This window comes from Parambassis ranga, chromosome 17 (assembly GCF_900634625.1).
Source record: "Parambassis ranga chromosome 17, fParRan2.1, whole genome shotgun sequence".
Taxonomy (NCBI): domain Eukaryota; kingdom Metazoa; phylum Chordata; class Actinopteri; family Ambassidae; genus Parambassis; species Parambassis ranga.
Window position 1 is genome coordinate 18,996,589 of NC_041037.1, and position 14,235 is coordinate 19,010,823.

Consider the following 14,235-nt stretch of genomic DNA (forward strand, 5'->3'; position numbering starts at 1 on the left):
ACGCCTTAGCTGCTAGCTGGTGCAGTGCACTCCTAAAATCTTGTGCAGACTCATTTAACAACATCCTATTAGGCTATTATTTGGGCTATCTATGTGTCTTTATTAAGAGAACATGGAGAGAAAAATTCTCTAATGAATATATAATTTATATATATATATATATATATATATATATATATATATATATATATATATATATATATATATATATATATATATATATATTGGCCTGTGTAAAACACTGTAGGCTATATTGATTATGTATAAGTATAAAAGTATTTATGTGTGTGTTAATCATAATCATATCATCGATTATCGGTCTCATTAGATTTATGTGATTTGGCAAGATTTATGAGAGCTAGGGTATTAGAGTTATGAAATGTTATATGATTTGATACAAAGAATAGAGTAAAGTTTTATTAATCAAATAGCACTCCCTCTCCTGATCAGTGAGTTACAATACACGGTAATCAGCTGGACCACATCTGCTGTGTCCTTACTATCCTCCATGTCCACTCTGTCACTGTGGCTACAACAGCCAACTCTAAAAGCAAGGCATTATATTTACAGAGCTGGCATAATGAAAATATAAATTTTCATGTTTTTTGCACTGTATTTATCCTAAATTGTAAATGGCAATGTTATAAATAAAGAGTAAACAAAAAATACTACAGCCTACTCCTCGAGAGGCGGGACCATAGAACGGACGTGGCAATGTTTATCCCGCCACTTCCCGCGAGATTTACGTCGGGTCCCGCGGGAATTCCCGCCCGCTGCCAGGTATCCCACGATGCATTTGGCATCAATGACCGGAAAGAATGGCGGCGGAGCAAACGAAAAACTGTTGTAAGTTACAACTAAGAAATATCAGTGTTGTTAATTCATCGTTTAAAGATATTAAAGCGTGCGAGTAACTAGTCGTTTAGTTTTGCTGCGTGATGTGTCAGTATAGCGCCTATTTAAAGATTTGTATCGGTGTTTTCGCTGGTCTCGGTGGCTAGGATAGCTGCTGTGTTTAACCAGCCACAGTACAGTGATGTAAACAGTCGGTCACTCTCCTAATATCAACATTATCCCAGCATATTAACGCATACCACCGCACACCGATGGTTATAAAAACTTTTGTTCATCTGATGGCGAGTCTTTGGTGGCAGTGTTGGAACGGGTTCTCTTTACTCTGGCAGATTAGTTCAAACGTGGGTGACATGGGTTCAGTTACCTTTGTGGTTCCACCTGAACGATTTACAAAAGTGCTGCCTATGTTCTTGTACACGAACAATTTATTAGTAGTAAATACATGTACACTCTAAACAAATGATTTGTTGGCTCGCTTGGGATTACCTGTTAGATCAGTGTATTGTATTTATATGCTATACGCCCTCTTCCCTGAGCATGATCAGCTTGTTAGGCCAGGTAACCACGACTGTGCTCACAATCTGCAATACATTGCATTGTCAACCTTTTGTGTGTGACGTGCGCTGCGTAGGAGGGCCGTATGAGGAGTTCTGCCGTGCCGAAACGAACTTTTTTTTACTCTTACCACCCGAGGAGCGAGTTCTCTATTCTCGTGGAGTATGGAACAGCCTTTAGTCTTTGTGTCTCTTTGTCCAGGTCTCCTCCAACAACATGACTGTAAGGAGGAAGAGATCCTGCCTGACCAGCAGCTCTGTAACCAGGAAAAAAACTCCAGTCTGGACCACTTTGAGCCAACTGTCATCCAATACAAACAAGAGATCCACCATCAGAGCCCAGTGCTGAACATTATCAGGATACCTGAGATAAAGTTGCACAGAATAGGTATGGAACTACATTAATTGTAATAAGCGATAATGGTGTTTTGAGACTATTTTTAAATATGATAATGGCATAAAAATGGACACCCTTTTTACAGATCAATAACCTTTAATTTCCAAAGACATTTAACACTAGAACTGGAACTTCATCACTGTGCTGAACTGTTTTGTGTTGTATTTTATGTGTACCTCTATTCTTATCATTTTATTGCATTCACTGTACCAGTGTGTGACTAATATTTTATGTATTTTACTGTGAAGCACTTTGGTAGGCTCTGGCCTTGGAAATGTGCTATATAAATAAAATGTGACACTGTTTTCACAGTTTTCTTGCTGGAAATTGAAACCATCATTGAAGTTTAGTTTTTGACAAATGAGCTGCTATGATGGAGATGACAAACTTTGTGTCTCTTTGTCCCCCCCAGTCCTCCCTCAACAACATGACTGTAAGGAGGAAGAGATCCTGTCTGACCAGCAGCTCTGTAACCAGGAAAAATCCTCCAGTCTGGACCACTTTGAACCGACTGATATCCAATACAAGGAAGAGATCGACCATCGGAGCCCACTGCTGAACATTATTTTGAAACCTGAGATTAAGTTACACAGAATAGGTATGTGGAACTACAAACAAGCAGTGAGTCCTGTGACTCATGTAGGATTCTAATCAGAGCTCTCTGCTGCATTTATTTTAGGCTAAATGATGAAAACTGTGGAGTAGCTATACCTGTGATAATAACAAATTTTGCTGGGTTATTAATTGTCCCAGAAATAATTGCAATAAGTGATAATAGTGTTTTGAGACCATTTTTAAATATGATAATGGCATAAAAATGCAGGGACATTTAACACTGGAACTGGAACTTCATCAGTGTGCTGAACTGTTTTCACAGTTGTCTTGCCGAAAATTGAAACCATTATTAAGGTTCAGTTTTTGACAAATGAGCTGCTATGATGGACATCACATAAACTCTCTGTTTTCTTCTGTCCCTTTGTCCTGCAGAGCTCCCTCAACAACACAGTTGTAAAGTGGAGGATGTTCTGACTGACCAGCAGCTCTGTAACCAGAAGAAGAACTCCACTCTGGACCAGAAGGAACCAGGACCTCCACAGGTTAAAGAGGAACAGCAGGAACTCTGCATCAATCATGAAGGTGAGCAGCATGTACTGAATGAGGAGACTGCTCCCTATATAGGTATGGCTACGTACACTGCTACAGAACTCCTCATATGGCCCTTCCACTGAACACATTCACACACAAACACACACGTACAGGTTTTGAAGATGTTTAACTGCTGAACATCGGCAGGATGGAGGAGGAGGAGGAAGATTTGTTGCTACTATTCGGGGTTTCATGGTTCAAATATCTGTTTACCTGAATATAATAAACAAATAAATTTCAGAGAGGTTGGCGCGCACATGCTTTTAGCATGATAATTATTAGGCATGGGACGGTTCAGGAAACAAAATCTAAACCGTTCGGTACCGGTGTCTCGGTACGGGGGCGTGTGTTTTTTCGGTTCAGTACATGCACATCAAGTAATGCAGGGAGGCATGTGGCATGACTGTGAGCTCCTCCCCCACCTCAAAATACTCACAGCCGGTCAGTCTGACTGTGGCTTCACACAGCAGTTTCAGCGGCAGGCAGAGAGACCCACACCACTCTGCGTCTAATCGTGTGCAAGGCCGCTACAGGTTCAGTCAGTGCTTATACAGCAGGATGTAAATAGCATATTTCAATGGCAAAAATAAAAACACGGACATCAGTACCGTTAGCTTAGCCTAGCGTAGTCAATAGAGTTCAGTCTATCCAACTAGCATGTCATGAGCAACGGTGGGCAAAACAACACACATTCTCTGTGTCACATGTCTGTGTTTGTCTGTGCATGTGTCTGTGTGTACACGCATCGTGCCTCTGTGCGCAGACAGCAGCGGTGAATTGTAAACACACAACCATGCAGACAGAAATGACATGCTGCCGTGCAAATAAAGCAAATAACATGAGATGTTAAGTTTAATAAAAGAACAGGGTATAGACCTGTTCTATAGGAAAGGATATCTTAAATAGGGATGTCCCGATCAGGTTGTTTTGCCCTCGAGTCCGAGTCTGAGTCATTTGATTTTGAGTATCTGCCGATACCGACCCGATCCGATACTTTCTATAAAGGCATTCGTTGTGGCAAAGTGAGTGTGTGTGTGTGTGTCGCCACACTGGGAGATTTCACACACGCAGCACATCAAGTTCTCGAACCCAGGACCTGTCGCACCAAAAGCAGCTGTCATACCCCTGCGCTACAAGACACAGAGCCACCCTGCACAGAAAGCGTTAACTTTGAGAGCCCTAATAAATATATATCCCAGTCCTGATCGGGAGGTAATGTCCGATTCCGATCGAGTCTGAAATCACCTAATCAGGCCCGATTTCCGATCACGTGATCGGATCGGGACATCCCTAATCTTAAATGGCTTCTGTTAAGATCTGGCACTATATAGAAATTAAAAAATAAAATAAAATTGTGGGGTAACAGTGAACTAATTATTAAATATTTTGGATAAATAGGCTCTGTATTTTTGCTCATCTATGGTATTTCCAGTGTTAAAAGTAGAAAAAAGCTAAACAATGTGAACCGAACCAAAAACCGTGACCTCAGAACCGTGATACAAACCGACCCGTGGATTTAGTGAACTGCCCCACCGCTAATAATTATACATACATACACAATACAGAAGCCAAAGCAGCATTAAAAGTGTTTTTTTAGATCATGAATGTTTTTGATATTTTCTGTTTGATAGTATTTTAATGTTGCATCAACTCTGGTTGTTCCAGGCTTTAGATGAGCACCTAATGACCTGCAGCAGATGCTGCTGTGCTTTCTGTATTTTCCGGACTATAAGTCACACTTTTTTTCATCCTTTGGCTGAGTATGCGACTTATACTCAGGTGCAATTTATATATGAAAAAATATACAATTAGTTAGCCTTGTGTTCTGACGTCCCATTACAAATATAATGGTAGCTGTTCTGTCCCTGAAGTTGCACAATGCCAGTTCAACACTGCGCCACAATTCACCACGAGACTAAACATGCTTATGTATACAACCTGCTATCAGAGAGAGTCCGCGTTGTACGAGTGAAGTTCTCTGTCTTTCTACTGGCAGCACTCGTGGCAGCGCCACCCATTAGTTCTCTTTCCCAGTCCTCTTTTTCCATCTCTGCTATCAATTTCTTTGATGTGTTTCTGTCTACATGGTGGCGTTTTTAAAATTCACTGCAGCTGTCTGCGCACAGCGGCCCAGATGCGCATACACACACACAAACGAGTGTGCACACAAACACATGCAGACACATGTGCTCACATACAGGTGAGCCCACTCCCCGAGCAGGTAGAGATCTCAACATTAGTATTTATATTAATATTACTACTACTAATAATAAGAATAAGAATGTTCATGATTGGGGGCCTTTCCAGAGTTAAATGTTCATATATGTCGTTATTATTATATTAGATGAACATGGTCTCAAAACGAGAATATTATCGCTTATCGCAATAATTTATCTTGGCAATTAATTTGTTATCGTGACAGGCCTTTACTTAAGTTAAGAGGAATTCAAGAGGCAACGTTACGCTAAAAACGTAGTGATTTACACTGGCCCTCTGGCGCAACTTATCTATGTTTTTTTTTCTTTTTCATTACGCATTTTTTGTCTGGTGAGACTTACACCCCGTTCACACTGGGGAAAGTCATTCCAGCTAGAGTAGGATTGAGCCCAGACTGCCTTTAAGCTGAATGCATTCAGACCTATTTTCAAATCTGGCTAGCACACACTTGTGTCCACACTCAATTCGGCTTCATCCAGCGTGTTTGCTGTCCTCCAAACCACTAGGTGGCACCTCGTAATATACAGCGTGCGTTCAGGCCGTGGTAGGACCGCGTGTGTGCATGCGTCATGCATTTTTTTGTCCCATGTCGCGCCCCGTGAACCGGAAGTAGCATGTCGCTAGCTGGATTCGCTAGCCACATTTGCGTTCACACCTGAGCCACATTTCAGCCAATCTAGCCGGATTGAAATCAAACTGGATACTGCTGGATTCGAGGTATTCACACTCAGGAAAAAAAACATCTGGATAGGCCCGAATCCCGCTTTTTTTCCCCAGTGTGAATGGGGTATTATACTCCAGTGCGACCTATAGTGTGGAAAATACGGTACATCTTTTCCTTTTCAAAAAAGTTTGCATTTGTAAAATGATGTCAGATATTTTATATTTCCACCATCACATTAGTGTTTGTGTCTCTTTGTCCCCCCAGTCCTCCCTCAACAACATGACTGTAAGGAGGAAGAGATCCTGTCTGACCAGCAACTCTGTAACCAGGAAAAATCCTCCAGTCTGGACCACTTTGAACCGACTGATATCCAATACAAGGAAGAGATCGACCATCGGAGCCCACTGCTGAACATTATTCTGAAACCTGTGATTAAGTTACACAGAATAGGTATGTGGAACTACAAACAAGCAGTGAGTCCTGTGACTCATGTAGGATCCTAATCAGAGCTCTGTGCTTCATTCTTTTTAGGCTAAATGATTAAAACTGGAGTAGCTATACCTGTGATACTAACAAATTTTGCTGGGTGATTAATTGTCCCAGAAATAATTGCAATAAGTGATAATAGTGTTTTGAGACCATTTTTAAATATGATAATGGCATAAAAATGCAGGGACATTTAACACTGGAACTGGAACTTCATCAGTGTGCTGAACTGTTTTCACAGTTTTCTTGCTGGAAATTGAAACCATTATTAAGGTTCAGTTTTTGACAAATGAGCTGCTATGATGGACATCACATAAACTCTGTTTTCTTCTGTCCCTTTGTCCTGCAGATCTCCTTCAACAACACAGTTGTAAAGTGAAGGATGTTCTGACTGACCAGCAGCTCTGTAACCAGAAGAACTTCATTCTGGACCAGGAGGAACCAGAACTTCCACAGGTTAAAGAGGAACAGCAGGAACTCTGCATCAATCATGAAGGTGAGCAGCATGTACTAAATGAGGAGACTGGTCCCTATATAGGTAGGCCGGAAAGTGCATCATTCTGTATACCCCTGTTATACACTCTTATACACTGTTATTTCTTACTGGAAACGTTTTGACTTTTTAGCGTTTTTAGTAACAAAACATAGCAATGAAAGTTACGAAGATGTTCCGGGTGAACAGGGGAGATATCGCTCTCAGACGCTCACAGTAAACGTCGCTCCTTTCGTGTAACGCAGCTTCATTTTTCAACTTTCGCCACACAAATATTGCAGTGACAATAGAGACATTTACAGCACGACTATTTCTGAAAGAATAAGAAAAGATTATAGACTGTGACGCTGTTTCTGAGGCAGTTATTTTTTACTGCCATGCTGCCTTTAACTGCTCTGCATTTTTCACCATATTGCAACACATTTATGACCCGATTTGCATACACAGACATGTGCGTGCAAACACACAGAAACGTGCACATATACAGGTGAGCACGCTTATTGATATATTTATTTATGACCCTAATCAGAGCTCTGTGCTACTTTTATTTTAGGCCCAATGATTAAATCAATAGAGCAGCTGTTGTTATTTTACAGTTACCATTAAATGCAGCATTTCTGTAACAGCAACAAAAAGTAAAGTAAATTAAAGCTGCAAGCAGCTAATCTAGCACCTAGATTAGCAGCAAAAACGAATCAAAACCTGTATGTGTGGTTCAAATGGATTTTGTTATTTCTGCCACCTCAGGAACACAAACAGATTTCTCTGTCCTCCTGGAGTATAAAAAGTGTATGTCACGTCACTCCACCTCCTTCATCTAGTCTGCTTTCACTCGAAGCCACAAGTGAAGCTGAGTATAATTTAACTAACCCCCCCCCCCCCCCCCCCCCCCCCAATTATTTGTAATTATTTTTAAAACAATAAAAATGATCGTTCTTTAATAAAATTGTGGAAAAACCCTTAAGTAATCACGATACTACTGGATATTAAATAATAACCCACAGCCCTACTGTATTACATGTAATACTAATGTGGATTTTTTTTGTAAAATTCTCATAACCTGGAACAGGGTAACCACTGTACTGCAGTTTTTCTTCTTACAATTAATGCAGTTAACACGTCATTATTATCCATTATAATAATATATAAAATACAGTGATTTGTGGTCATACCGCCCAGCTCTAATCCCCAGGGATTTTTTGTGCATAACAATGTTTCTTAGTTTAACCCCATATGCGTTTATTGCACATTACTGGATACAGACCAATAAATGTAAACTGTAGAGATGCAACTGGGTCATTAAAATGATTACATGTGTAATGTGTCGGGTTCATAAATTGGCCCTCAGCTATCAAAATTTGAGAACCCCTGGTTTTAGAGGATACCCCCAAGAGACTTTTTTTCTCACCTAGAGGTGATACATATGTGTACTGAGTTTCATGTCTGTAGGTCAAACAGGGACTCAGATCTTATTCTAGGGGGTGCTGCTGAGCCATGTGGCCACGTCCACATATGATTATAAGGTGATTTGAAGGTGATTGAAGGGGCTGATGTCATGATCAAGTTAGAGGCAGGTAGGATTAATAAATCAAGAAACACAGCAGCGTTCTCTATGGTGGCGAAGGGTCAACTTCATGCCAGTCCACGCCTTTTGGTCCCTGACCCCTTAAGGGCAAGCGCACCAATTTTCAGCCCTATCAAGCAATTCCCCTAGGAGGAGTTCGCAAAAGTGCGGGGTGTGCAAATCGGAGCATGGCGTGGTCTTATCAAAATGGCGGACTTCCTGTACATCGTGGAATTTTTTCCCAAGAGGCTTTTTTTCTTGTCACAAGGCGATACATCTGTGTACCAAGTGTCAAGTCTGTAGCAGTTGCTGTGAATATTTCCACACTTTGCTGCACTTTGTGCTGCAAAGCCATGCGGCCACGCCGCCAATAGCCACAGTGTCAAGTCACGATTTTCGTCAGGGGATAATTTTGAGTTTTTGAGCATGTTCAGGGGGTCAAAATCGCAATACCGTGTCCGGAGCAACATTCAAGTATAATAAACGCTTGCATTTCAATAGTGCTCTCTCACGTTTTGTGCGCAGGCCCTAGTAAATAATCAGATTACTGTTGGGCTAGGGGTGGGCGATATGGCAAAAAATTTACATCACGATTCTTTAATGGTAAAATCACGATCCCGATTTTATTACGATTTGTTTTTACATTGACACTAATTTGCATGTTTCTGTTTAAATGACTTCAGGTAGCCTACTCTGTCACTTCTAAAATATTATCAGTAGATTTTAAAGGAAAACAACTCTGATTAAGTGCACTGAAAATTAGTTTTCAAAACATGAAAATAACAATTACAGAAAAAATTATCACACTTAAATGGGAATCATATCTAAGGAAAAACAGAGCTGCTGCTGTCACCTCTGTCCACCATTTACTGAAGTCCTCATATTGAGCATCTTTATCAAATGCCTGCATTATCATTGTTTTGGTATAAGCTGTTGCCTCTGTCTGCTTTGGATGTACACACACTTGCACAGAACTCCTCATACGGCCCTCCTACGGCACACAAACATACAGGTTTAGAGCTGCTGATGGCAGAAACTGCAGCGAACGAACTGGTAATGTTCAGAGAGGTGGGCGCGTATGTGCTCATAGCATGATATATGATAATACATGCATACATGTGCTCCTTCCACTGCAGCACAAATCGCACACACACACAGGCTTAGAAGACGCTTTGTTGCTGACGGCAAAAAACAAAGCAGAACATAAACGTGGAGTTTGTTTTAGGGACCAATTGTTTTTGTTTTCAGCCGTAGCTTCCTAACAGGGATCGTCAAATTGCACACCCCTATGTTGAGCACACCATGTATATTTGGGAGTTAAAGGGACACAAGTCAAAAATACATAGAATAGAATTCTAATATCATGTGACTTTTGCCCTGTGGATGCTGCAGTTGTTTTAAACTACAGTGTATTTTCAGATCATCACATTCTGTTTTCTTGTGTCCTTTAACCCTCCAGATCTCTCTCAACAACACAATTGTAAGGAGGAAGAGGTCATAGCTGATCAGCAGCTCTGTAAGCAGGAGAGGAACTCCAGTCTGGACTGGGGGGAACCAGAACCTCCACAGGTTAAAGAGGAACAGCAGGTTCTCTGCACCAGTCAAGAGAGGGAGCAGACTGATCCCTCTACAGTGACTGCTACTTCTGAAAGTAACCTCATTACACCAAAACCAAGCTGTGACAACTCTCTCTCCTGTAAATCTTGTGGAAAATCCTGTTCATGTCAGTCGAAACTTCATACTCATGTGCAAATTCACTCAGGCCAGAAGACATTTCCTTGCAAAATATGTGGGAAACATTTCACATCCCATAGTTATTTACCTATCCACATGAGAATCCACACAGGCGAGAAGCCATTTTCCTGCAAAACATGTGGGAAATGTTTCAGTAGCATGGGGGTTTTTCGTAACCACACTATAACCCACACAGGTGAGAAGCCAGCTTCTTGCAATATATGTGGGAAACGTTTCGCTCGTCGTGGTTATTTACCTCTCCATATGAAAATCCACACAGGGGAGAAGCCATTTTCTTGCAAAACATGTGGGAAATGTTTCCTTCAAAATGGTGATTTAATTGTGCACATGAGAACACACACTGGTGAGAAGCCATTTTCTTGCAAAACATGTGGGAAATGTTTTAATAGAAGTGGTCAATTAAGAACACACATGAGAAGCCACAACAGTCAGAAGCCATTTTCTTGCAAAACATGTGGGAAATGGTTCCTTGACAATCATGATTTAATTGTGCACATGAGAACACACACTGGTGAGAAGCCATTTTCTTGCAAAACATGTGGGAAATGTTTTAATAGAAGTGGTCAATTAAGAACACACATGAGAAGCCACAACAGTCAGAAGCCATTTTCTTGCAAAACATGTGGGAAATGGTTCCTTGACAATCATGATTTAATTGTGCACATGAGAACACACACTGGTGAGAAGCCATTTTCTTGCAAAACATGTGGGAAATGTTTTAATAGAAGTGGTCAATTAAGAACACACATGAGAAGCCACAACAGTCAGAAGCCATTTTCTTGCAAAACATGTGGGAAATGGTTCCTTGACAATCATGATTTAATTGTGCACATGAGAACACACACTGGTGAGAAGCCATTTTCTTGCAAAACATGTGGGAAATGTTTTAGTAGAAGTAGACAATTAAGAACACACATGAGAAGCCACAGCAGTCAGAAGCCATTTTCTTGCAAAATATGTGGGAAACATTTCACATCTCATAATTATTTACCTATCCACATGAGAATCCACACAGGTGAGAGGCCATTTTCCTGCAAAACATGTGGGAAATGTTTCAGTAACATGGGGGGCTTTCGTAACCACACTAGATCCCACACAGGTGAGAAGCTGGCTTCATGCAAAACATGTGGGAAATGTTTCACTCGTCGTGGTTATTTACCTCTCCATATGAAAATCCACACAGGGGAGAAGCCATTTTCTTGCAAAACATGTGGGAAATGTTTCCTTCACAATAGTGGTTTGATTGCGCACATGAGAGCCCACACTGGTGAGAAGCCATTTTCTTGCAAAACATGTGGGAAATGTTTTAGTAGAAATAGTCAATTAAGTAGACACATGAAAAGCCACAGTAGTCAGACACCATTTTCTTGCAAAACATGTGGGAAATGTTTTAGTGAAAATGATCATTTAACTGACCACATGAGAACCCACCATAGTGTAATGACGGCTCCTAGTTCCTAAACCACACAAACTACATTTTATTTATTAAACATACAGACTGCTGCGCCAGTCACTGTTATATACCGAGTATAACTGTTTCTCCAGTTTAATGTTAATTTATAATTGGTGGTCTGAGCACTGAAGATAGAGGAAATATCCTTTGTATACCTGTTTTTTGTGTACATCTCTGGAAATGAGAGCAGAGCATAGCAGAGGACATGGCGGTGGTTCCTGTGGACTGCAAGTTGTGCTAGAGCCCTGTAACTTGCAGCTTTAATCATTATTAGAAGTGATTACTGGGGATCCAGATGCCACCTATAAATATTCATTTTACCCTTAACTTTAAATTCTATTGTTGTGTGCTGATTCATTTATCACATCTTGTCATTCCCAGTATTGTTGATGATAACCAAATTTAAATTGATATTAGTTTTTAATGAACAATAAAGACATCAAAGCTCTGTAATGTGTTAAAATTTTGACACTTCACACCTTGTTTGAACTTTACAATGCTAACCAAAAAATTAAAGGAATTATACTAGAACAAATTAATGGAGACTTCAGTGGTGTTTGTAAAAATAAACATAGAAATACAACAAGCAGGTGTGGGTTGTTAAACATACGACTTCTCCACTCTAAGTCACTTAGTTATGATTTAATCATTGATTATCACACTGATATATTTTGTCTCACTGAGACATGGTTACAGGATGAAGAATATAACACTTTAAATGAATCAACTGTCTAGTTATATTAACTATCATGTTTTTGGAGGCACAGGCCGAGGAGTCTCCCGAGTTTCTTTATCACTAGTGCTTCTGCATATTTCTCTATCAAATTAAAGTTACAAAATAAAATAAAGGTTTTCTTCTTACTTTTAACAGCACTGGAACAGTAAAAAGTTGTTTGACATAATATAAATTGTTGCAAACACCATACGTAGGCTGGTTTTGTATACAGCTTTTTGCTTTCTATCTGCCTGCTTTTGGGTCCTATTCTGATTGAAATAATGGAGTAGAGCAAACAAAACAGTGGTTGTTTTGCATTAACAGTGGTGGTAATTAACTAAGTATTTGTACTTCGTTAATGTACTTAACACTTTCAAAGGAGTTAAACATTCAACACTCTGCCAGAGTTCTTTAACTCCCACAGTGGAGTTATATTAACACCTAGGGATTTGACAACAACACTGGCCAGAGTTAAATTTTTTACTATTTGGGTACACTGTAAAAATAAATACATTGACTTTTTGCACCATGAGTGAAGGTGGCCTTCTCAGTTGGGGATGGGCTTTAACTGCTGTCCTCAGGATTCAAGCAGAGTGAGAGTGGTTGTAGGAGCAGTGAAATGTCTACAGACAAAAAAAGGCTAAATCAATTTATTTACTCTTTCGTCTGTTATGTTGTAACAATTCACCTTTTTTTAAATCAGGAAAACGCCACAACGCACTATTCTCACGGGCGGGTCTTATTTTGCTGCTGCTGGTTTATCTGCTAATAAAATCCGCCAGGCTAGGCCACACACACACCACTCCAAATTCCCAACAATATTTACAAAAAGACAGAGGAGCCAGAAATCGATTGTTTAGAGTTCACGCTGTATTGCAGGCAGAGCACAGGTGATCAGCTTGCACACACAAGCAGCGCGACACAACCGGTCTTTTTCCACAAAGTTTCTCCCCTGTAACCCCCAGAGTTTAGTGCAACCCGATCAGTCCCCAAATAATATATACAGAATATTTATAGTTCGGAGTTCGAGAGAACGGTCCAAATGAACGTGTCCCTCCGTGAGGACTAGATCAGCAGTTCCTCGGTGAGACGTCGCTCCATTAAAAAAGAATAAAACGCAATCTCACCAAACTCCAGTCGTTCGGGTAAAATCCTTTTCAGTCCTGGGGTAATCCACTGTCTTTGGTAAATCCACAATGTCTGTAGATTCCACTTAAATCGCGGTAAATCCAGCCAGGGAAAAGGCCCAAACGCTGCTCCACATGCCGGCGTCTTTCAGAAAAAAGTCCACTCGTCCAACTGTGTCTTCCGTGTGTCTCCTGTGTCCCCCTGTGTGTCCTCCGTAAAGAGGTTTAAATGTTCCACAGAGGGATCCCACACCTCCGCAGCGTAGATTAGAAAGTGACAAATATACATACATGACATTTATATGTGATGAGAAATAATAACCTCTTTTCTCTCATTTCTAAAACAGGCATGTAAAAAGGTGATTTTGAGGCAACCTTTACAATGTAACCCAGATGAATGACATTTACAACAGTAACACTCCTCATTCTTTAGAGGTGTTTGTGCGATATAACGATATCTCTTGAAAATAATGTGGAAAAATATGAGTCAAGACTGTGAGGCATAGAAGGCCGCCTCAGTCAGCATAACCACATTACCAACAAGGTAGGAAGGGAATCAGCAAGTGGTCCTCCACACACAAACAAACAGAGAGTTTTGCCTATGCAAGAGAAACGTGATCAATAAAATGTCTTTTACTAAAATGTACACAATGACAAATGGAATTCTTAGATATAAATAATAAAAATAATTGTGAATAGTTTGTGTTCGAATTTGTGTATCTAAGTAATATATTTAACTCATATCTAATAAAAGTATCAATGTAGCTAATGTATTTCACTATCTAACTAATGTATCTATTACTATTGAT

General features: G+C 40.2%; 1 protein-coding gene across 7 annotated transcripts; it reads left to right on the forward strand.

Moving 5' to 3' along the window:
- The first annotated feature begins 739 nt into the window (after window positions 1–739).
- LOC114449307 (oocyte zinc finger protein XlCOF22-like) lies at window positions 740–11,984 on the forward strand. 7 transcript variants are annotated; one of them, XM_028426832.1, is made up of 8 exons: window positions 740–846; window positions 1,612–1,797; window positions 2,219–2,404; window positions 2,794–2,943; window positions 6,098–6,283; window positions 6,669–6,815; window positions 9,836–10,264; window positions 10,433–11,984. In XM_028426832.1, exons 1-8 carry the CDS (start codon window positions 819–821, stop codon window positions 11,590–11,592), a joined length of 2,472 nt encoding a protein of 823 aa, XP_028282633.1. In that variant the 5' UTR covers window positions 740–818; the 3' UTR covers window positions 11,593–11,984. The 7 variants fall into 7 exon arrangements, with proteins under 7 accessions (XP_028282633.1, XP_028282632.1, XP_028282637.1 ...); XM_028426831.1 differs by having other exon boundaries at window positions 9,836–11,982; XM_028426836.1 differs by lacking the exon at window positions 6,098–6,283 and having other exon boundaries at window positions 2,794–2,869; window positions 6,742–6,815; window positions 9,836–11,984.
- The last annotated feature ends 2,251 nt before the right edge of the window (window positions 11,985–14,235 follow it).

Excerpts from the sequence above, each read along its gene's own strand:
- LOC114449307 (XM_028426831.1), top strand. The coding sequence starts at position 819 with ATGGCGGCGGAGCAAACGAAAAACTGTT. Across the intron at positions 6,284-6,668 it reads GATTAAGTTACACAGAATAG|ATCTCCTTCAACAACACAGT; the intron begins GTATGTGGAACT and ends TTTGTCCTGCAG. Across the intron at positions 6,816-9,835 it reads ACTCTGCATCAATCATGAAG|ATCTCTCTCAACAACACAAT; the intron begins GTGAGCAGCATG and ends TTAACCCTCCAG.